We start from the raw sequence: 24,632 nt of genomic DNA, 5'->3' as shown, positions 1-24,632 counted from the left end.
AAAATGTTAAACATTATGTGATCTTCAATTAAGTGATGAGGCAGCTAAAGTTTTAAACAGAATGACAATCGACTCATCTCAAACTAGGCTTTTAAATATCAAATAGAAAAGCATACACTAGTTTTTTAGATAACTTACCTTTAGTTTTTACATTGAATATTATACATAGAAGTGTTATCTGTCTGTCAGGCCATGAAAAAAACATCAGTACACTCAGCCAGATAAGGAAACAAAGATTTATTAGAAACTGGCAGTTTTATAGAGCTAAGAAGGTAAACATAGTTTTAAGAGACAAAGAATACACAACTGAACAGTCATCATAAAGGCACATAATGAAAAATTAAATTTGAAAGACCCCATCTTTTCAACCTTTGAAAACATTATTACCATCATTTTCAATACTCACAATGGCACTTGTACACTATAAACAAAATGGAGCAAGTCTACAAGACAGACACTGCTGAAGTCATCTCTGCATCACACACACACACTCACATTTGTTCGTTGGTCACAGTCAAACAAAATGATTGGGAACTGATCTCACAAATCCCACAAAGATACAAGAATCTTGGTAAAAGCCAAGAAACATTCAGATCAGAAAGGCATTGTACATATCAATGATATGGATAGAACGACTTTTTGGGGGGTGGGGGGGGAGTTGTTTGGTTTTTTTAAGGTGCGATGTCCAAGGTTTCCCTAAAGGGAAGGCCAAAAGACACAGCTAAAGCTGCCATTTTCTGAAGTCTATTAAAACAACATTTTCTAATACAAATGTTATGGAGTTGTTATATATCAGTTTATGGAGAATAAACACCAGCCACGGAAGCACTGAACACAAGATTTACATCTGATTGCTGTTTGAAAAATATGGCCTGAATAGTATGTGGAACAGTGAGGTTCAGACAGCTATTCATGTTTGCTTAACAGAGGGTGGGGAAAGACCCTTAATAACCTTATAGGAACAAAATTCTTCCTTCAGTAACCCAATTTCAGGAAGTGGCCTAAGAGCAGCTGCTTTTAGAAGGTCAAGGTAAGGATAATCCCAAATTTACAAAGATTAAAACACCACACATTGCAGAAAGCAGAAAAAGCATAACAAATGAGTTCGGCAATAATTGTTACTCCATTTCCGTGTTCAGGCCTGAAGGCAACTGAAATGTGGCGCACACACATGCCACAGCCCCCAAAAAGAAGTCACTTTGCAAGTACCTGTACATGGAAATACCTAACTTTCTGCATTGAGGAAGTGCTGCTTTGTTTTTTGAGAAAGAGCTGTTTCTCAAGCACTAACAAGTTCTGTGTGCATGCTTTGCTTGCTTCTTAACGTCAATCTAATGGGCACCTGAGATCAGCAGTCCCGTTTGGTCACCTGGACAAAATGCTTCAGTATTTTACTATCTGAATTTCACATACACAGCCAGTGTGCACAGAAGACTGAGGGAAAGAGGATTCATCTCACATGACAAACATGTAAAACTTTTACATAATAATGCAGTCCTCCATTGGCTAAAAGAACATAGTGGACTGTAGCCCTCTGAGTAAGGGAAAGAATGGAGAGTCCAAAGTGAGAAGTGTTTTGCTCCACAAGACAGCTATGCTGAGCTCCGCTATTGGCTGTATTACAATCACTATCAGCTTAATACCGGATCCTCCACCCCATTTTTACATGGCAACTTGCACTTGTATGGAATGGATCCAGTAACCAAGCTTCTTCTGCTTCTGTGTATTATGATCCTGTAAAACATGCAGCTGTAACCCAAAGCTGGTCACAGTTAATGATGCTAACATTTAAAAGTGTAGCGAAAAGCAGGTCTAGTCAAGCAAGTTATGAAAAAAATCACTGATTGTATTACAAAAATACCATGTAAATTTGTTTGAGGTATTCTGATACCACAGAACAGCAGTTTCGCAGGCTCTTACACTTAAAATAACAAAAAAATTAGCCTGAAGATGAAAGCGATGGGCTACATTTTCATGTGTTATTCCATCCATGTCTGTATCTAAAATCCTATTTCTTACAAATGTAACATTAAGTCTTCAAAAATAACAACATTAAGTGCTTACTTCTAGGCATGCAAAATGTTGCCTGTGAATTGCTTGAGTATAGGCAGCGTGACAAAACAAAAAGTCACTTTTATATATTCGTTATCAAGGCAATATAAACTTATCCTACCTTTGGTTTGATCCAAGCCAAATACACATTTAGAGAAGACAAATACAAAAACAAAAAGAAGCCAATGAGTAAAATATGCATGATTTCCTGAAAATATAAACATATTGCTGATTTAAAGACAGTTTCTTGATCTTTTTTTTTTTTTTTTTAAACTCAGTGACATTTTAAAGTGCAATATAGGTATCTGTTTAGAAATCGTGAACTAGAATTTAAGAAAGTTTCTTCCCATTTCAGGGCAAAAATAGAAGCTGCAGCATCTCTCCACAAAGATCCATCTCTAATTGGGAGAACAGATTACTTGAGAAATCATTTTTGTTTGGTGTTTCCAACATTAGAAGCATCTCACCTTTTTCCTTCATTTCACGCTATTCCCAAATTCTGCTTCATTTTTTCATATACAACATAGCTGATGCTGACAGCTGGAAGCACTTTCATAAAATTAGGGGCTATGCCCCTATAAAGTCCTCTGATTCCCTCTGAAGCAATAATTCTTTGAAAGAGACCGACCATGTTTAGCTGTGGACCTCCTTCCACTGAGGCTAGAAGAAAATGATAATGCGTTATACAACAGTTCTAGTAACATTAAAATTCTCAAGCAAGTATCAAACACCTGGGTGGTAAGCCTGCTATCATCTCTAGGGCCATTGATTAAAACGAGTCCTCACAGAAAGGAGATCTCTTTAAATTCAGACATTTGGGAGATATCCATGTGTCTAAATCCCACTGAAAAGATTTATCCAACTACATTCCTTTGGAACCTAGGCTCCTATCCTTAAGACTCTGCACAAACCTATCAAGCAAAAATCTCAGCTGTGAAATTGTCTTTACGAAATGTCCTCTAGAGCAAAAATTGCCATCTACCTTCACAGGATGATGCAAGCCTTTTTCATTTTACCTCTAAAATTTAGGAAACATTCTAAATTTTAGAAGTGTTCCCAGACTATGACAGGTACTCTATGCCTGGTAGTCTTGTATGGAATGTGGCTCTCAGATCACACAGAGCACTAGCATCTGAAATGTTACATTTGAAATGAGTATGATAAAGAACAATGTTGGGAGTAATAGGAAAACGGGACCAACGTTAAGAAGGATTTTCCAGATAAGTTCTTGGTTTTTCAAGTTGGGTTTTTTTTAACTCCCATGTCTCTGCTACAGCTATCCCAAATGATACAATTTTGATGTGACCACACAGAAACATTTTCAGTACAACAGGACTCACCTTGAGCCTGCATGCGTGTTCGGATAAGAGCAAGAGGGTAACTGGCTAACTGCCCACATGTACTGGAAACAGTACCACATCCCAACAATACAAAAACACCTGGGTTAGCAGAGCTTGATGCATAGTGTTCTAGCCATGTACTCTTTAAGAGCTGCCAAGACACAAAATTAAATGATAAGACAAGAGATCTGCGTTCAAGAAAGTAAATACATCTTCATTCATAACAAATCTTATGGGCTCAATCCAGCAAAGCACCGACCTCACTATGCCAGTCCTGCATGTTTACTTTTGAAGTGCAGAGGTAAACACCTTGGCACACAGGTAAGGACTTGAACTAGACTACAGCAGTTAGTGCCTAGAGGAGAAATCCTTAAAAGATCCAGCAGCAGGAACAGTGCCTATGTTCTAGACTTGTTAACACTTTGCGGGGAGGAGGAGGGAAACACAACTCAGCACCCCACAGGGTGCAACAAAGCCTCGCACAGCTGTGCATATCACCCCATGCAGAAGCAAGGATGCAAACTGTAGAAAAGAACACCCATACTGCTTTGAAAACATTTGCTCAAGCAATTCTGCTGATCAGCACTGCAGTGTCAAAAAAAGATTTGTCTAGACTAGAAAAAAAATGATTTTGTGCATCTGGGCTACTAAACACACTTTGAACACACAGCACCTAAGATAGGTAAAATATTTCAGTTGTTGATGGGTGTAAGAGGTACCAGTTCGTCTTGAAAGGAAAGACAGCAGTGTTTCAGACTGCTCAGAACAACTATATGTCAGCCACAAAGAATTCTGGTGACATGCACAGACACACAAGGAATTGAGGTTACTACAATCAAATCATAAATCAGAGAAAATGGCAAAAAAAAATGGATTAAGTATCATAAATGCAGGGTAAGTAACTTAATATGAGTATCATACCAGGTTTTTAAGACCTATATTTGCTATAAAACACATACATTCCAGTCCAACAGGGTTAGTTAAGTATGCAAGCACACTGTATCGCCAAGTTCTATATAATCCTGCTGTATGAGATTTCTTGTTTGGTGCTGTTGCATGTAAGGGCCCATCAGTACAGGTACTCCCCCAGGAGGGGCAAGGGGCAAACCAAGAAAAAAAAAAAAAAAGTCTAGTAAGGTTAGTGGAATTTCTCATTTGTCTATTCTAAATTGATGGCAACCATAATACTACAAACACATTACAAATCTAACTAACGATACAGTACTCTAAAGAATACCTACCCTTTGTGTAAATTAATTCATGAAAGCCACACGCATTCAGTGATCTAAACTCACCTCATAAACTGCAAGGTCAATGCCAGCATAAGGTATTATACCTAAAATATTAGGAATATAGCCTTTGTAGAAGGCCTTTACACCTTCTCTTTTTAAGATCTTCTTAGCACAGTCAAACATCCCAGAATATTGGCCTGTTTTACCCACAGCCAATCTGGTCTTTAAAACCTAAAGGGAAAAAATAGTAGCCTTAGTTACATACGTATTAATGTATTTTATAAACAAGGGAAAACACAGTAACTCTCTGCTTATTCCTTTGGAACTGCTTTGCATTTTTCCACTTTAAATTTCCTTTGTGATGACCACTGTTGTTAGCAATATAAAGTAATAAATTGGGATGTAAGAATATAGAGGAATTCCTACAACACTTTCAAGAGCAAAATGGGTTTAACTTTAGAAACGAACCAGACATTTGGCAGTCTCCAGTGGAAGCAGATTCTCTGTTACTTACCTCCATGGGATAAATAGAAGTTTGTGCTGTTGCTCCAGCCAAAGAACCAGACACAAATCTTTCGACAGTGCCTAACTTTCCATCATCCTTAGTGAGTATCTTCTTATACTGTATAGTTAAAACAGATAAGTATCACATGCTTTTTAGTAGGGAAAGAGTTACTACAAGAGGCAGGAATACAGTACAAAATGTCTTTTCAAGCTGTACTCACTATTTCATGTATTTACAGTTACATTTACTAACCTAAAAAATTTAGCAGTACACTCACTGCAACTCTATGGACACAGATTCTCAAGAATGCAATAAATACTCCAGCCTGCAAAAATTCTTTGCATTAAACACCTCAGCCACCCGGTACATCAGTACTGTCAGGTATTCTACAAACAGCCAACACAAGGGTACCCCATACCATGGCCCCCAGACAGAGGGGCCAACCTGAATCCCTTGCAGATTCAGTTCGCCAATCAAAGAAAGAAAGATCAACTAGCATGTTCACAGAGACAGTTAGAGAGCTGTACAGACCATGTCATTAAAGACAGACACCATCATGCAAGAATGGGCCATCAGCTCCCAAAAGGCAGAGCAAGAGTAAGGAATAATGTGCTCAAGGTTACTCTGTGGCATCGAAATCTGCCATTCAGTCTTGCAATATCCAAAAGTTTACTTGAATTTTTGTTGCTTTTATTTCATAGTTGTACAGAGGTGTGCAGTACGTTCATTAAGTCTTACCTGAGGCACTAGAAAGCCCCACAGAGGAAGAATAAAGATCATTCAACTACACCAGAACGAGAGTTCATTTTACAGAGCAGGATTAGTCCTTAACATGATGCTTAAAGCTGATTCAGAGGTAAATATAACTCTGAAATCCAGGATGAGGGCATCTTACATAGCACCATGATATTTGACTTAAAAAGAATCCTGTAAAAGTTCAGCAAAAAACATGCAAAGTTTTTCGGTTCTTGTCAGTTCAAAGCAACAGATTAGATATTAATGCACTACTCCACATGAAGCTATGCAGGCTGCCATATGCTTTAAACTTTCCTCCAGACTTACTCTGCTTATAATACCAAGTACTCTATTAACAGAATAGACTATTTCCAATCTGAAAGCAACTAAATTACTATGACAAAATGCTCACCCATGGTAAGAACTCCTATATAACAACAGTGTAAATAATGAACAGTGAGAGTGATATAGTACTTTATTTACCATTACTTTCATTCCTACCTGTTCATAAGCCCAGAACTTAATAGCTGTTTCAGGAGCTATTTTCACAACATTTACACCATTTCCCCTCCAGAGGGATCGGACACCACCTTCTTTCAACATTTGCTTAAAACCACTGGCTATATTCATTTTGTTTGATTTTGAACCGTGAACCTAAAAAAACCCAAAGTCACAGTAAAGAACAGTGCTCTGATCAGACTGTAAAATTGCTTAAATATATAAATCGACAAAAATACATCCAGTACTGAAAAAAAATTTTAGTGGCACAAGTATTACAATATTTTGTTTACACTTTTTCCAATATGACTATGGAAAAGACAATTTTTATGAACACAAAATATGGAAGTTGTCTAAACATAACTAGACCTCCAAAATCTAGATATTTTATTTGGCCACCAGTTTTCTGTAACAGCTCTCTAAAAACTCAAGTGATACATGGGAAACTAAAAGGTTCTTGAACACTGCACCTACCTGCATCATCACTTTAAGGCGATCTAATGGTGCTGTACCTGTTCGAGACACAGCACCAGCCACTCCTCCTGCCAACAGCTGTTTCCACCACTGTCCAGTCTTTTTCTCTTCCTCCGTGAACTCATCTGGAACAGTCAAACTATCTCCTATATCCAACACCTATTAAAATCCAAAGTGAAGATGTGCAAATAACTATCTCATTCCATCATCTAAATTTTATCAACAGTTCTAATTACAAATTAACCTGAGAATATGTAAACAAAATGCTCATTAAAAATAAAAAAAATCTCTAATTTACATTCTATAATTAACATGCTATGGATTGCTATTTCTATTCATTGAATAGCAACTTTTAATGACTTCTACATAGATATTGAATAATAATACCACAAACCCACCATTTCAAAGACTGCACCATCATCATTAAAGATTATGACAAATTTCCGCCTTGAGTATGGCCCAAACAAAGACATTCTGTCATGATCAGTAGACCTTTACAGTCAGCACTAAAGCTTAAATGCTTATATGTTGCAGCTAACCTTTCACCAGACAGCGTTCTGGGATTAGTTTGGTAATCTCCTAAGGATGCTAAAAAGAGATTTCTCTCTCATGGTAATTCATTCACACATATGTGAGATATCCCCTTCCTGCCCCAACATTTTAAAGTAGCATTTTTATAGCTGATAAGATTGTGATAGATTGGAATATTCTACTTGTTTTAACTGCTGTGTATTATCTTAAAAAATGACAAGTTTGACTAATGCTTTATACATTCTCTTATCATCAGCTATACTGAAAGACATACTGACGACTCTTCAGCTATAAAAGTTTGAAATTTCATTGAGGTGCATGTACTATTCAATTTGATCAAAGACGACCATGACTGTAGGCTTTAGTGATAAAGCTGTCCAAGACACAAGACAATGAAATCTCACATACCACTTACACATGGTCTCTGCTCTTCATGTAATTTATAACCAAAATATATGAGAACAAATACACTGTAAATAATGCAAAACCAATATTATGCATAAATTAAACCTATAAAGAAGCAAGAATGTTTTAATGACTGGTAAGTACTGACCAGAAAGTGTGTTAACTGATGAACTCTTTTTAATTACTGTTGATTTTAATTGTAGACACTACGGCTCTAACTTACAATGTGTTTCCTATCTGTTAAGTAGGCAGAATACTGTCTTGGTCATTTGGAACCAGGAACAGGAGGACACAGATTATGGATATAGCCACTGGACAAAACAGGCTAAGCACCAACTATTCTGGATATTGAACATAGAACAGATTGATTGGAAAATCCTTCCATCTTTCTGACGTTTATGGTTTCCAATTAAGGTGTCAGCAGTCATTTTTTATGAAATCATAAAAAAACCCCAGAATTCTCAAAATATAAATTCAGTGTTCTTAAGAGATATTATGCATATCTACCAGGGTTTAAACCTTGTGTCTACTGAGCCCTAGACACAACTGCAAAAAAAAGGTTAATTTGAGGGCGTTTATAACAGAAAGGCCATAGCTATCAACTCATAGTAATTCCATGCCAATGCAGCTATCTGCTTGGAAGAGTCTGACAGCAATTAAAATTTTACAATAAAAACAAAATTAAAAGAGCTGTCAATGCTAGCCAGGCATGTGATGTCTCACATCTGCTCTTATCTGAAACACCAGCTGTGCAGCCGTATAGCTGGATTTCGCTTGCTGTGATAACTGGGTCATCAGCTGACTGCAACACTGAAAGATCACAAGAGACTTCTAAAATTATTTCTTGGGAGTAATAATGACATTCCATAATTAAAAAAAATAAAAATATCTTATGTTTAACGATAGTAATATGAAGCACTTTAATAAAGCAAAGAAAGGGGTTTTCTTCCATAAGTAATCTGGGACCGGGACTATTTGATATCATAGCAGTACTCTAAGTGTTTCCTTCAGCAAACAGGGAGCTACGTCCCTTTTGGCAAGCATTTCTGAACTGAAGTTGTACAGTGCGGAACACTCAAAGCTTTCAGATTTCATAAACTGTTTTTTATCATGGAAATGCTGACTAATGCCCAAAGACATAAATGGCCTCCCTATGTTCAAAGAAATCTGTCTTTACCTAACTTTATGGATTGCTCCTATAACCTACAGGAAGGATATTCAGCAAAGAGGATTACTATTGGTATACACTACCTTATTATTTAATCTTAAAAGTCAGTCACTGAGCTGGCAAGAACTCCATTCAATAATAACTAAAATAATTTATCTACACAGTGAATAGCCTATTGCTGTATATTCTGTCATTCTTAAATGAAATTCTAAAGCACAAAAAAGTATGAGAACGCATGCACAGAAAATCATCGCTAATGACAGCAGTGATTTTATGACAATAATAGTTACTATATAAACACAAATACTGAACAAATTTCAACATAAACTTAAAATGCTTCAATAATTTGTTTCAACACATCAAAAGCACTGAACGTAAGCATTTACTGAAATTTGAAAAGAAAAATATTTAATATTGTATTTATCTTTCTGTGGAACATCTTCAAAGGAAGAAAAGGACTGCTTCCTAAGAATTACTGATAATTATTGGCAAAGTTTAGATGAAGTTCTTTGCTCAGAAGAAACTCACGCAACACTATCATGCTTGTAAATGGGGGAGTGTGAAGTGAAAAGGAAACCCAAACAATTTTAAATACACGTATGCTTGAAATGTAACAACTGTGAAGCTGTCATACTTAATATCACAAATTAACACAGCAGAGATGAGCTTAAAAGCTGCCCTAAGTTAAAAGAAAAGTTGAACTTACAGTGGAATGTTTCCAATATCTAATTATTTCCTCAATGTCCGTAGCTGGGTTAAACATAAAATGATCTCTCCACTCATTCCAGTCAACTGTCATTGTCCCATCAGCATCAATACTGAAAAGAAATGGAACAAAACTATATAAGGAAACAGTAGCAGGGATAGGTTTTTGTTGTTTTGTTGCTTGTTTTTTTTTTAAATAATATTCACCATCACATCAGTGACAACTGACTAAATTGCACGTGGAGACTTCAAGGCTGAATCTGCCATGGCCTTTCAATACTATGTTTTTCTTATCCAAGGGCATCCGGCATATTCCGTTTAAAAACATAATATAATGCTTCATTCTATGAACAACATTTACAGGGAAATGAGGTAACATTCTCCTCCCAGAATCAGATGCTAAGATAGTGATTAGACACTATCACCCAAGAACAGATTGAATATGTGAGAATCCTTAGAAAGGCACCACTGAAGGAACCAACACCTTTCAAATTTATAATCGCGTTTACCCTGTTTTCTGAATTATAAAAATATAATAATAAACATTACAAAGCAGCTTAAAAAACTTTCAGAAATTATGATTTCTGACCTTTGCAGGATCTTTTCTGCCTGTTTTTCTGAAATGCTTATACCCAATATCTTGAGGGACTGGACAACTTCTGATGCTTCAATTTTTCCTTCAGACATTAAAAGAAAGATGATACATATTTAAAACATGGAGCTTAATATACTTAGCACCTTGGAGCTCACAAAGTACCATTGTAACACCTACATAACAGCAAAGATAATTTAAAATCAATTTAAACACAGACAATACAGCTTGATTGTCTACTATAAGGACTGAGTGAAGATAAGTACATTAAAATCACGCAACCAAATGGGATGCAAACATTCAGTGAGCTAAAAACTGTTTTATCTTTAATAGATACTTTGAAACTTCCTTACAGCTTCTTCATCTGGGGAACGAAGAGCCCCAGATCAACAGACCTGGAAAATAATAAAAAGGAAAACAAGACTATAATAATTTATTACTTCAATCTATAGTAAACTGTAATTATGAACCTATTAAGGAAAAGAAACAAGAGCTCCATATTCAGAACTATTTGTCTCCAATTTGGACAAAGAATATAAAGGAAGATAAATTTTAATGCAGTTTCTTCGAACCATGTTTGAACAAATAAAATAAGTCAAGGCATACCATCATTGTTTTTGTCCAGGCTCTTAAATGCCAGCTTCATCTTTTTCTCATGATCTTTAAGATACCGCATAAATTCTTCAAAATCTAGCTGTCCATCCTGGTTAGTGTCTCCAGCTTTAAAAATTTTCTGTTGAGGAAAAATTCAACATTTGACTTTTCCAAATTACAGCAAATCACAAAGCAACAGCAGCACTGCACAGCACAGCCCTGGCTTTAAGAAAAGCATCATATTGGTCACTTTGGGAGTCAGGCGAGGAAAGCATCTAAGCATACACTTCAGAGCTGTATTTGTTTTCAGAATTTAACATATTCTCAGTATTTTCATAAAGAGAGAAAACACCTGGCAGCAAATTAGATATAAGAAAGCATTATTTATTATTTACATAACTTTCCTATTCAAAGATTTTAAGATTTCTTACCAGCACTGGCAAATTACAGCTACAGATATCAAGTATTTGTGAAGGAGGTGGGGGACAAGACAAAATCATGAAAGAGAACAACTTAAAGCTTGTGACTTTACTGGTTATACATGAAATTTTTCAGTATGTCAGTAAAATTAAACAAGTACTATCTTAACTATCCTCTTTAATCCAGTGTTCTATTAATTATAAAGATAATAATACAAATATCAATTAACTATCTAACTGCTGACCAAAAAAATACAGAGACCTTGCCTGACCAGCACTTCTACCCTCCAGGGTTTGAGAAGGCAGAGCTTTCTGCTTCAAACTGAATCCCTGACAAAAATTTAAAACAACCAGCAACAGACTTGTTAGCTTCCAATATAGAAGCAGAAGTTAGCTTCCATTTTTGCACTTTTCCTAGTAACTATCCTGCAGATAAGAAACATCTACCTGCAAAATTAACTACGAGATGAATGCATGGTATACAATCGCCAGCACTGCAGGCAACAAGTCTGAAATAGAGCCTAGGCATACACTTCTCCATCAACAAAGGGCCAGAATACTTAACTATCTTTGTGTGTGAAAACATGCTGTTTAAAAAAGGGAAACGACGGCAGCCCCACCAAGAATCAGCCTGTAACTGCTGAGGCCTGTCTTCAAAGGCAAAGCCCCTAGAAGAGCAAAGCACAGGCTAAACAAGCTCTGCAGGATTTATTAGCTTGGGCTTTATGCCACAGCAAGGGCTGCTCCACGCAGGGAGGGCTGCAGGGCGCAGCAGGGGCGAGGGGAGGCAGCGCCCACAGCACTCGGCCACAGGCGCCTTCCACAGCACTGGTCTTCCTCTGCAGGATGCGGCCAGGGAAACCCACCCCAAAACCCTGCTCTAGAACACAAGATTTAAAGGGAATTATGCTCATCTTTTCCTTCGGGCATCAGTCTCTGTGTTCCCCCCTCAATGTGTGAAATCCTACAGGGCAGCACCCTGTACAGACGGACAGGAGACCAACCTGACAGCACACTCTCTCCATTAATTTGCCCTAAGTCCCAGAGCCACTTCAGGGCACACGTAAAGCATGTGCCAAAAATTCTTCCAAATATCTTCCATTTTGCAGACCGCCTTGCGCAACTCTAGTTTCTGAATAAAATAACTCTCAACAAGATTTGCACTGCTGTTCTAATCTGCAAAATCTGGGTTTAATCATTTTGTTTACTCCACTATAATTTGTAGAAGTCCTCAGAAGACCAAAGTCCAACAAATTCTAACCTACAGAAACTAAACATAAAGGAAGTTGAAAACTCTGGTGTATTTGTTGCAGGTGTCTGAAAAAAAAAAAATGAAGACAACTGAATACATTTATGTTGCCTCCTTTACCCCTCCGATCTCTCTACTAAAAGAAATGTACTTTAATGTTTAACATCAAAACCCAAAAATCTGTTAAGATTATCATAGCTTTCTCAATGGAAGGGACGAATATGATGTGGTACACCACAGCGAAATAAGAAGCAAATTATCCAACTCTCATGATACAGCAAGTTATGCACAATAAAATCAAGTTACCGCATACTCAGATAGAGGTGCTTGGTATCAGCTTTGAAAAATACTGTTCTTAGTATACTCATGAGTCCAGCTTGATTGTCATTTCTATTAATAATCTTTCAATAAAAATATACTCATCAATTCAGTTTCATGCCCTTGCCAATATGGTTAGGGCTGTTCAGAATTTCCCATTACAAAAAAAAATAGTTTACATTTATTGAAGTTTATGGATGCATTCCTAACCATGACCTTCTGACAAGAAATTAAGAAGGCTAATAGACTAATCATTAAAAAAAACTACCAATGAACAAACCCAACAACAACAAAAACCAAACAAGAAAAACCCAAACCAAAAGGCACCATTAAAAATTAGTCTAGTTGTAAACGTCTACTCCTCAAAGACATGGCAATCTCAACCCATCTTGTACTCCATGCATGGCACCTCATACAGCAGGATCAGAGCATCGGGTAATATAAATATCCAAGAGGTAATTTATGTGGCAGTCATACACACCCTTTGAGTGAATTCTGATCAAGACAAATTGTTACTATTCCCTACTGTTACCTGAACTACAGAAAGAAAAATGTAGAACAAAGCAAGTGTTGTTCTGGCTTACTGACATGGCAAAATTTCAACTACATTCTAATTACAAAACCTCCATGGCTGAGGATGATGTGAGCCAGAGAAAACGGAAATTCCTAGGAGGTTTAGCGAGCTGGAAATTAGTGTGTCTGTGAAGGAGGGCACTGTTCATTTCGTCCACCAAATGAGCAGATTTTGCTCATTTGCAACAACTAGAAAAGGGTAAGCACAAACATACTCTCCATTCCCTGCTTTTGTTTTTACAGTTATTTTCTAGACTTCAAGCCAGCCTCTGCCACTCTCAGTGCAGCAGGACAGCAGCGTCACGGAACAAAAACGTATGCTTTGCCTCAGCAGGCACATGCATTTTTTCCTCACATTACAGATCTAAAAGTTCATACAAACAAAAGCTTCTTGCTGTCTATGAAATGTATAATTACGCGGGTGTTAAAGTTTCAGAGTAAACCCAAGTAATTTGCAAGTTTGTAGAACAAACAGGAATGCTGAAAGGAGCTTGCCTTCCACTTGGAGGGTAGAAACTCCCTTGTGGGAGGTTATATACTCCATGGACATAGCCAGCAGGAAGACACGCACTTGATTCTCTGGGCAGTCTGGCACAGTAAGTCCCAGGTACAAACAGCCCATTCACAGCATCAAATAATAAATCATGTTGGAAGGAACCTCTGGAGGCCATTGAGCACAACCCCAGCTCACAGCATGTCTGATTAGATCCGGTTGTGCAGGATCACACCCAACTGAGCCTTGGATATCTCCAAGGATGGAGATTCCACAACCTCCCCAGGCAACCTGTTCCAACATTCAATCACTCTCACTTCAGTTCAACAAGGAATCCAACTCTGTTGTTCTGCATTTAATATACCACCAATTTTTGCACAGTTACAACCACTTGTCACTGTGCTACTTCCTGGTTCACCAACTTCGCTGATGGAGGAGAACCAGATGCATTTTCAAATAGGCATGCTTACAACAATAGAGCAGGAACCAACCTAGATGCCAGTCCTCGCTTGGAAGTCCTGGGAAACAATGTTCAGTGTGCCTGCCACGTAAAACCTGCTATTTCTTGTTACTGACTTACTGTGGGATCACCTCACCTTTATGTAGGCCCAGCCCCAAGAGGAAAATGTTTATTTTCAAGGCGTGCCATTTTTGTTCTCATTGTCTAAAAACTTTAACCCCAAGCAATAAAGATAATTCACTAGATAAAATGAAATGGTGAACACAAAGAATTGCTAATTACTGATAGATACAGGAAGACAGTTTAGATGATCTTTCCTTTTAATGCCATCAGCTTTCAGACATACTGACTACAATGTTCCTGTGCTGACCTGTTTGGTCATGACACTGCCTTTTTAACCTTTTTTTTTTTTTTCCAAATTCTGCTACTTCTGGTTTTTTTTCTGCTGGGTATTTTGTTAATACAGCTGCTTTCAAAGTCCTGCACAGCAAGGCAACACCAATGTGAAAGGCCACAAGTAGACTGAAACACTGAAGAATTTTATTTTTAAATTTCTGAATTATATAAAGCATTTTGCAGTGTTGAATTCCTGCTCTTCCAGAAGACCTCTGTATTTGGTGTGGAAACTGAAGCCAGCAGGTCTGTTCAAAAGAAACCAAAAAAAAAAAATCAGAAGAGTTATAGACAAGCTTTATACACACCTAAAAATCATGATGCTCTAAGTGGCCTGATGAATTATTAGATTACTCTGTGCCAAAGTTATGAACTTCAGTACATTCATAGCTACAATGTAAAGACAGAGACTGTGAGACAGTAGAAATCTTAATGCTTTTATGTAGACTTTTCTTTTAAATTCACACAAATAATGATACTAAGTAATATAAAAACTAAAGTGTATTGTGCGTAAGCCTTCACATTCTGGTTACAAAACTGAATTGTATGTGAAAGGTGGGTCTGCTCAGTGCAAATTATTATCAATAATTTATTCACTAGCTTGTTATTTCGGCTTATTAATGTAATGCAAAGAATATTTAAAAGGAAGTGATCCATCAAGAAGTTACTGGGTGTTTCTAGCTTCATATCATGCTATCTACAAGACACAAGTGAAAAAACAGCACCCAAAGATACGTAATTGGTACAATTAGCAATTCCTTACTCTGCAATCTATGACTAGAGTTCCATAGGGCACAGTTACAAATCTTGCACAGAGAAAACACCAGCACGACAGTAAGAACAGCATTCTGTCCCCAGACATTCACAAATTTCACATTTTCTTTTAAAACCAGAGGCACTACATATAAAACAAATCATGGTATTTCTTTCTTCTCTTCTCCCCTTTTTCTATCCTTTTCCCCTTCACCTCCAAAATAATTAGTGCTAGCCATTCACCCAGCTCTGCATTCTACGATTTTAAGTTATTAGACTGTAATCTTATTGGAAGCCAAATTCAGTTACAGCTCAAGTATACACAACTCTTCTCTCTTTACTGGGTACATACACTACAAAACTAAAACCTAATGTTGTCCTTTTCCTACCCATACCTGCCAAGACTACACAAATTTATGACATACAACGATAGCCCTGAAATCAGTGGTGAAGATTAAAGTCAGTCTTGTCAAACAGCATCAGTTGGGAGATAAAGCCAGCATAAAGGGAAAGGGCCTGAGGATATATCTACATGGCATTAGATCCCAACCAGTGAGTCCACATAACACATCAGCGAGCTAGACTGCCACTTTACCTCCAGAAATCCAACACAACACTGCATGTTGAGCAAAAAAATAATATGCACTGCCTCCAAAGATCTCCCAACTTGTTCAAATGCTGCATTCCTATTTACTCACTTCCCTCCCAGAGGATACTATCAACACGTAAACAGTACCCAAGCAGGCTCTTTAAACCTTCCAGATGGACAGACATTAAGAGTCACCCAATCCAGTACAGCAGACTTGCACCCTTGGCAGTAGCAAAGATGTTGCTGTCAACTGCAAAGCTTCCCCTTCCTGTTCTTTGTCCTGAGCACCACTCTTCCCTGCAACAGAAAAGCACTCGCAGCGATCTTCTCGCTAGTCCATTTCAGGTAACAGAATCTCTATAAAATGAGCCTAAAAAGGAAGAGATGCAAGTCGTGCGTACGCTCTCCAATATGCCTTGCAAAAGCCGCTCCCTCAGAACTGGGATAAACTCTCTCAACTCACAGCTATGAATTAGATTCAAAGAATCTGAAACAGCACAAATGGGAGATACAAACTATCCTTTGTACCTTCATTCATCATTCCTTGCAAGTTAACACCAGTATTTTTGACTTTGAACATACTTGGTAGACTGACTTTTTCCATTAAATAAGACTACTCTGCTAGAGGCATCCTCACCTTACAGTCACCTTAAAAGATTTACCAGTTTACCTTGTTTGTTTACCTGGGACACACTGCTGCCTCAAGACAGGGATTTGGCAAAGTATTTCAACATGCAGTTAAAAGATCTTCCAGAGGCGGAGGTGCCCATATTTAGTGCCTGGCATTCTTGCACTTTGCAACAACAAGAGGAAGAATTATTCATTCACTGTGCCCTGTCACTGTTCAGGAAAAAAAGCTATCAAGTCAGTATTAAAAAAATCCATTTTATTTCCTTGGATGTTTAAAGTGTTATGAAAACAAACTTACATTCATCTTGCTTTCATATGGAGACTCGGAGACTACAGCACATACCAGTTAAAAGCTTCTGAAGTTGTACACATTGAAATGAAATAAGCAAGAAACGTTTGCTTACAACTGAAGTCAGATATATTACTGAAGATGTTTGTGGTATTTCACAATTGAGTCCCCATAATAAGACATAACTGTAACACTATTATGACCTGAAAAGCAAATCTTAAAGGAACTAAGTGGTTCCAGTCTTCCACAATCACATGAGGTGACATCTGTTTTAGTAAAAAAATAACCTGAAGATGATTGTCTACTCTAGATCTACAGTACCAGTTTTTGGCATACTATTAAGGTGAGAGAAAGCTTAATGTCACAAAGAATGACATACAGACATGAAAGTGCCGAAGTTTATAGGACTGTGAATTTGGATATTACGTATAATGATTTCTAAGAGTAGGCACTGTGTGATTGAAAATGCCCATGTTTCTTCTAAGAAGTTGCTAAAATACTTTTTGTATGTTTCTGGCCAAGCCACAACATAATGAAGAGGGTTCAGTTAACTTGGTATACTAGCCTTCCACGTAAGGGAAATTACCAAAATTAAGAAAAGTGCAAACATCTTATTAAAACAGTAGAGAAACAGTCAAGGACATATTTAGCTCAGTCACTAAACAAGTGACTAAGAACAGCTACGGTAAGTTCAAGCTCTGAAGCACTATCTAGCTGTAGTTTCTAGGGGCCAGAGAAAAGCACAAAAGGAAACACACACCTGACCCTGTTCTCACCCAGAGAGACACAGCCCTGTAACACAGCACAGGGGCCTGCCTTGTCTGACAGAATTCTGAATTTTCTTTGGTTTCAATACAGCAACACACTTCAAGTGTTCTGAGTATTTTTAGACTTTGTTGGACTAAAATTTTCATAAACACAGTCAATAACTCTAAACAGACTGTATTCTGATTGCTCAGAATTTAGTCTCATTAGGCCCTTTTTCCACCACACAGAGGTGTCTCATCACATTGTTTCTTTATCTAAAGGAGCCTTAACACAGCCAAAGACTTATATCAAAACCTGACAGAGAGTCAGTCCAAATAAGATCACTACACCATTTCCAGAATGTAGTTATCTATTTCAATAACATATTTCTACTCCTAGCTCCAGGACTCACTGTATAAATAGTACCTGAATTTGCGTGCTTGGCTGTTCCTACCCCACACCAAAGCTTGAAATGCAGAGTTTGCCTCCTACAGGTTTACTCTAAGGATTGATTGCAACAGAAGAAAAGGGTGAACAAAAATAGTACTTCATATAACCACTCTCACCATTTATGGTACTCCCGCCTAAGAGACTCACAGCAATCTGAAGACACAGGATGAGATCATTTGATCTGATCCCAGCATCTATTTTGTGTCTCTACTGGACAGTTCTGACAATCAAAGTGACTATACAATAACTGTTAGTGTCGCTCATAAAGTGCCATTTGATATTGCCACCACACTGAATTCCTTCTTCACAGGTGTTGACGTATTATGTCAGGAATGTCCTGTAAAGCTTTGCAAACTCACCCATTCCTGGCGAGGAATATACTACAATATAAAACAGGAGTTATCCTGGCAGCCTCCAAGCAGCACACATTTTGGATTTTCCAGTGGTTTACTTTTGTCTGTCAGATACTGAGAGAAGGCAGGTCAAGTAGAACACAAAGTCAGGAGCTTCTGTCACAGTGTGCTGTGATGTCTTGCCATGAGGAAAAAAAGAGTCTTCCTTAGAGGGACATGCAACCTACCTCCAAAGCTTACATGGTTTCACATCAATTCTCATATCTACAATTACTTCACCTAAAATGAGTGTCTCATCATACATTAAACCGCAAAAATAACTTATGAGAAAGGTGAAATAAAAAGAGCATACGAGTAGTCTATTACTCAAATAAATAGCAGCTTCGCGTCTTTTAAAGGCATGCATGTTCCTTCTAGAGTGGAATTCCATTTCAAGGAAAAAAAAAAGGAAAGTAATATTAGTAGAACATATACTAATTTATACTGTTGAAGATGAGGACTGAGGAGGAGTCAACTGACTTTGCAGCAAAACACAGTAACACTCACATGGTCCCTTACCAGGAGTTAGCCAGCAAGCAGCTGTGCCCCCCAGAAGTACAGTGACCAACACTACCACGTACGTAGATTTCATCCCTACAAGAGTATTTCTGGAAACCTAACCCAGACCTGGACCTAGAACATAACAACAGCACAAGGCCTGGGATCCCAGCCCAGTCATGAGGCACCAAAGTTTACTCCGCTTTAGGATATCCCAAGATCTGCCCACCCCACGGTACCACTATGTTGGCAGGGCTGAGCAGTTCAGCAGCTAACACTGCCACATCGTGTAATACTTGATCTCATTAGTTAACAGTAATTATAAGACTACTCCTGCCTCACCAAACACAAGGATCATGATTCAATATCTGACTTCATTAATGAAATACCTTGTAACCAGACAGTAAAAAGACATTTTATTGAATTCAACATCACTTTAGAGCTTGAAGTGGGAGAAGGCAGCCTCAAGCTGGAAGAAAGTACAGGAAGCAGATGAGCTAGGTAAAGACAAATCTTACTGAAGCTCTCTTATTATAAGAAGTCTAGTTATTAACAGTTATATATAACCAATCTAGTTTCTAGTTCAAACTGTGCCCACCACTAACTTTAAAATAGAGAGCACCTAGAAGTTTCAGTGCACTCCAACAATTCTTCCACCCCTCTCAAACATGCAACATGACTCATGGCTTATTTTGTTTACTCTGTGTTTCTTAGGCAGCTAAGGCAGCTAGTTCCTGTTCTCCCTTACATCCAGGTAAGGCTAGCTTATCTCTATTGATTTCACAGGTTTCACTTCCAGTTTATCCTGTAGCAACTGAGAAGAATTTCATAGATACTCAGATGTGCACTATTAATGAAAGGCATCACATCAATCTCAAGAAAGAGCTTGGAACTTCAATTCCACGTTGCTCAAAACCTAAGAGGCGCACTACTTGTGTCTAAGGGCTGTCAGTGAATTATATGGGAAGATCACCCTCGTTAACCACCAGAAAATGAACTGGTCACCTGTTCCCCTGTCATCCAGTGTAAGTAAAACCCCCCAACTGTTACAGTCAAACTGGTACAACGGGTTTTCAACAATGTGTATATAACGTGTGACTGAAGTTTGTAACTAGCATGTTCTTAATACTAACAACTTTCCCGGACAAGCAAACAGGGCAAACTGTCCCTCCTTTATACACCAAAAACTGAGAACACAAAATGTATTTATTGTAAAGATGATTTTGACCAGAAGCAGGACTGAAGTGAAAGTGTGCTTACATTCATACTCTCACATAAGCATCACTCAACTCAAAAGGCCTACCAGATACTTCTCCCTTAAGTATATGAGACAGAGGTAAAATAGACACCAAATAATGAGTCCACGGGAAAGAACCAGCAGTGTTCCACAATTACTACAAGGTCACTGAATTATTGCCTGTCTTAACACTGCAGTCAAAATTTAAGTTCACTTTCCTGAACCTCTTTCAGAAAGTATGCAATGGCTAGTACAGGCACAGCAGCGGAATGCCATCCAACCATTTATACTGGAAACAAAGAATAGGACTGTTACGGTTATAGGTCTAGCACAGACCTCAGCTGTACCTGTTGTGCCTAACCAAACCTATGAGTGCTTTTTTCAGTGCAGATTCACCTTACCACACAAATACTTATGTCTACAGATTTGAGCTTATATTTATATAGAGCTTATAAACTATTATATAATATAAAATTAAATAATTTTATATTCTGATCCCTGGGGATTGCTGAAAACAGCTAGGAAGGAGAAGTTTCTCTTTTGGGTGCAGGTCAGATTTGCTAGTGTAACTCAGCATTGCACTGGAATGCTTGATGACTCAAGTTTTACTGACTTGTGAGGTCACAACATTGATAACAGGGGATAAAGGAATGTAATAGTCCAACCCAACCACTGCAGAATCCACAGCACAAAGAGACTATGCTGCCTGCTTCATCGTTTGATGGCCGCTGTTACAGGTGTGCATTTTTAAACAGAAGGGCCTCTTTATCTGACACAGCCCACACCAAGAAGATTCATTTCCATGTCTGTGTGTCTGTGGAGACCTAGCTTCAATAACTAGCTCTGACACCACAAACTACCGTTACACTGATTTACTTACCTGCTGCCCAAAGCAAACCTTAACGTACCCTGACCTAGTTTACACAAAGGTGTTGTGACAGCCAGAAGTTGTAAATTACCATCCTTTATCATGCTGCAGGAGGAATACGCTATGCGAAATCATGCAACACTGAGTCAAAGGAAGTCAAAAGTGGACGCGCGATGGATAAGCCCGGCGGTGCGCAGCCAGCAGCAGCACCGCCGCCAGCACCGCTCGCCCTTGGGACCCCCCAGCCGCCCGCCCGCGGCGTGCCCGTACAGCGCGGCCCCTGGAGCGGGCACGGCGCCCCGGGAGGGACGAAGGCAGGCAGGCCCGAGGAAGCTTCGCCCAGCAGCGGCTCCCGGCTCCGGCGCAGCCCCGACACGCCGCCCCAGCTGCGAGGCCGTCCGGGCGAGCCGCGGCCGGGCAGCGCCCCGTCCCTCACGAGCCGAGCGGCGCGCTGGGGCGGTCAGGCCGCGCCTCGCCCTCCCCACGGCCGCCGGGGGGGCACCCCTCGCCACCGGTTGCTCCTCCGGGAGACGGCACCGGCGCGAAACCGCTGAAGACCGGGGAAGGGCCGCCGCCGCGCCCCCAGCCCGCTCTTACCTCCTCCGCCTCTTTTCCCAGGGGGATGCCCATGGCCCGGAGGCCCGTCTGGAGCTCGGCGATGTCCACTCTCCCATCTTCGTTGAGGTCCAGCTTCCTGAAGAGGTTAGCGTAGCGGGAGTCGCCATCCCTGCTCCCGTCGCAGGCGGCTGCCGGCAACGCGAGGCCTCGCAGGAGCTGGAACATGGCGGAGCCGTGCAGTACGGGTAGCGGGACGCTCGCCCCCCGGCTCCCGCGGGCTGGGCGCGGACGGGAGGCGCCGCCCGTGCCGCTGCCAACGCCCGCAGCTGCTCGGGGAGGAGCCGGCCCGGCCTCAGCGGCGGGGGGGGGAGGAGGGCCCTGGGGCACGCCCCGCCCTCCCTCCGCCTCCTGGCCGCTGGGGCGGGAAAGCAGTGCTGAGGGAAAAGGGCGGGCCGCAGCCCCTCGGGCTCGGTCGCCTCTCCCTGCCGCGCAACGGTTGTATCCAGCTAAACGTTTCCAGTACAAGTACAGAAATACCGACAACGCTGCAAAAGACCTAATTTGGACACTTTGGCTCATTCTAGTCACCAGCGGTTGAGGTCTGGGTTGAAGCTGTGTGAAAAGCCCCTTGTCTAGGGGCAGCCCTTGGCCTAACTGAACAAAGACTGGAAGAGGAAATATTTTTTAGCTTCTTAATTGCTTCATAAATAAATCAGTTGAGTAAATTGAAAAGGACACAGCTGGTATAAGAACAAATGGATCGAAAATGTCAGCAAATAGGCTGTCTGTGACAGCGCTGCAGTAAAAACACGAACCACTGAATTGAGTCGTGCTTTCCTGGTGCATATTCATTCAATATACAACCACGGAAAGCGCATTTCAGCCTTATAGCAGGAGCTTAGCAGCCTTGCTCAAAAAGTAATTGACAAAGCTAATACGCTTCATTGTCTGACGATAGACCAATTGGTGTTTGAAAAAGGGGCCTGACACTACTATGACGTGCATACATAAAGACTACCAGATTATGTTGAAGGTTCATTGAATGTCAGAATAAGTGGGATCTCAGAATAAGGTGGGAAGGCACCTCAGGGAGTCTGTAGTCCAAGGTTCTGCTCCAAGCAAGCTCAGCCATGAACTCAGACCTGGTTACTCAAGTCTTTATTCAGTCCTGAAGCCTCCAAGGATGGAGACCAGACAACGTCCCCAGACAGCCTGCTCTACCGCCTGGCTGTCCTCACAGGGAGGAATCTTTTCCCTTGTGGTCCACTCAGAGTTCTCATTTCAGTTTGTGCCTGGTGTCTCTTACTGTCCCACCATGCCCCACTACAACGGCCCTGACCCTGTTTTCTTTATGAACTCTCTGTGGGTACCAGGAAGGTGGAGGCCTCCTTTTACATCTCCACAAAGCTTTCTTTTCTCCCTGCTGAGCAAGCTCAGTTTCCTCAGCCTCTCCTCACAGAGCAAGTGCTCCAGCCCCTAGGCATCTTGGTGGTCCTCTGCTGAACTCTCCAGGTTATCCATGTCTCAGTTATTGGGGAGCCCAGAACTGGACTAGAGTGTCTAAATACAATCTAGCTTGTGCAGAGTAGAAGGGGATAAACACTTCTCTCCGTCTGCTGGCCATGCTTCTGTTAATACACCCCAGAATTCTGCCAGCCTAGTTTACTACCAGGACATACTGCAGGGCCATGCTCAGTTTGCTCTTTGCCAAGACCCCAGGTCCTTCTCAGCAGAGCTGCTCCCTACAGCCTGTATAGCTGCAATGAGCTATTCCTTTCTACATGCAGTACTGCATGTTTGTCCTTGTTGAAATTCGTAAGGTCCCTGTCACCCCATTCCGCCAGGCTCTCTGAATAGCAGCCCTGCAATTGAATGCACCAGGTGGTCCCCCACGGTTTGGAGTCATCTGGAAACTCAAGGAGTGTGCTCTGCTGCCTCCACTTAACTGACAAATATGTTAAACAAGACAGGTCCAAATATAAATGTTACTTTGTTAGTGCAGCTAACATTGTGTATTGAAATAGGCAGAGTCTGAATATACTTTACCCCTTTCTAGAATAAGGACAGCAAATGTTGCTGAGGTGACTGCATCCCAGCAATGTAATACTGCTAAGTAGCATGGCCTTCGATTCTGTTTTTCTACCCATACCATCATCCTTATGTCTTTATCTAATGAAGTACAGCGAGTGCAGCATTCTCTTTTATCACTAATTGGAACATGCAAGTTATAACTACCTCTACTAGTTACTAGGTACAATATAAAGAAATATGACCTAAGCGGGAATGAAATGGTGCTACCTTAGGCTCCCATTGCATATCGCTAGGTTCCTAATATCCAGCATTGCCATTGTCTCAGGTCTTGATGAAGTACAGTTATTTTATTATGTGATTAATATCATACTAAACACATATATTATATATACTTATATATTACCACCACGTATGAACTGAAACCACCCAAAAATAATATCAAATACCTGAAGCATACAATTAAATTCACAACAGGCAGTTTTACCCTATATTGTGTGGTAATGTCATTTAGATGTTCAACATCAGCTAATCATTTCTGCATGATCAATAAAGCTATATGCAAGCACTCACAGGAACCTGCAGGCATTGAGTGGTAATAATTTTCTTGGCAGCATAATGACAGACACCACTTCAGAGTGAATATGTATATATTATATATATACACGCACTTTAAATATCTTTTTTATCAATTACTTATAACTATTACTTTAGTGGTGATAGATACAAGTTTGTGGATTGGTTGCACATCTGCTGTAATTTACCTGCAGCGTGGGTTGAAAGTAGTGCCCAATGGGGGGATGACTGACTAAAGAAAGAAGTGACATAAATAAAAGATCAAGACAAGAAGAGAACCT

At 39.8% G+C, this 24,632-nt stretch overlaps 1 protein-coding gene across 2 annotated transcripts; it reads right to left on the bottom strand.

Annotated features, from left to right (window-relative positions):
• Window positions 1–222: 222 nt before the first annotated feature.
• Window positions 223–22,089, bottom strand: SLC25A24 (solute carrier family 25 member 24). Of its 2 annotated transcripts, XM_040610563.1 has the most exons (11): window positions 21,787–22,089; window positions 10,844–10,970; window positions 10,235–10,322; window positions 9,647–9,758; window positions 6,837–6,995; window positions 6,366–6,518; window positions 5,139–5,246; window positions 4,688–4,855; window positions 3,393–3,543; window positions 2,520–2,712; window positions 223–2,173 (listed from the first exon to the last, which is right to left on the bottom strand). In XM_040610563.1, the coding sequence occupies exons 1-10, from the start codon at window positions 21,970–21,972 to the stop codon at window positions 2,534–2,536; spliced, it is 1,431 nt and encodes a 476-aa protein (XP_040466497.1). In that variant the 5' UTR covers window positions 21,973–22,089; the 3' UTR covers window positions 223–2,173; window positions 2,520–2,533. The 2 variants fall into 2 exon arrangements, with proteins under 2 accessions (XP_040466497.1, XP_040466496.1); XM_040610562.1 differs by having other exon boundaries at window positions 223–2,712; window positions 21,787–22,088.
• Window positions 22,090–24,632: the final 2,543 nt, after the last annotated feature.

The sequence above is a fragment of the Falco naumanni genome, chromosome 11 (assembly GCF_017639655.2).
Source record: "Falco naumanni isolate bFalNau1 chromosome 11, bFalNau1.pat, whole genome shotgun sequence".
Taxonomy (NCBI): Eukaryota; Metazoa; Chordata; class Aves; order Falconiformes; family Falconidae; genus Falco; species Falco naumanni.
The sequence above is the reverse complement of the archived record's forward strand: the minus strand, read 5'-3'. Positions and strand labels throughout refer to the sequence as shown.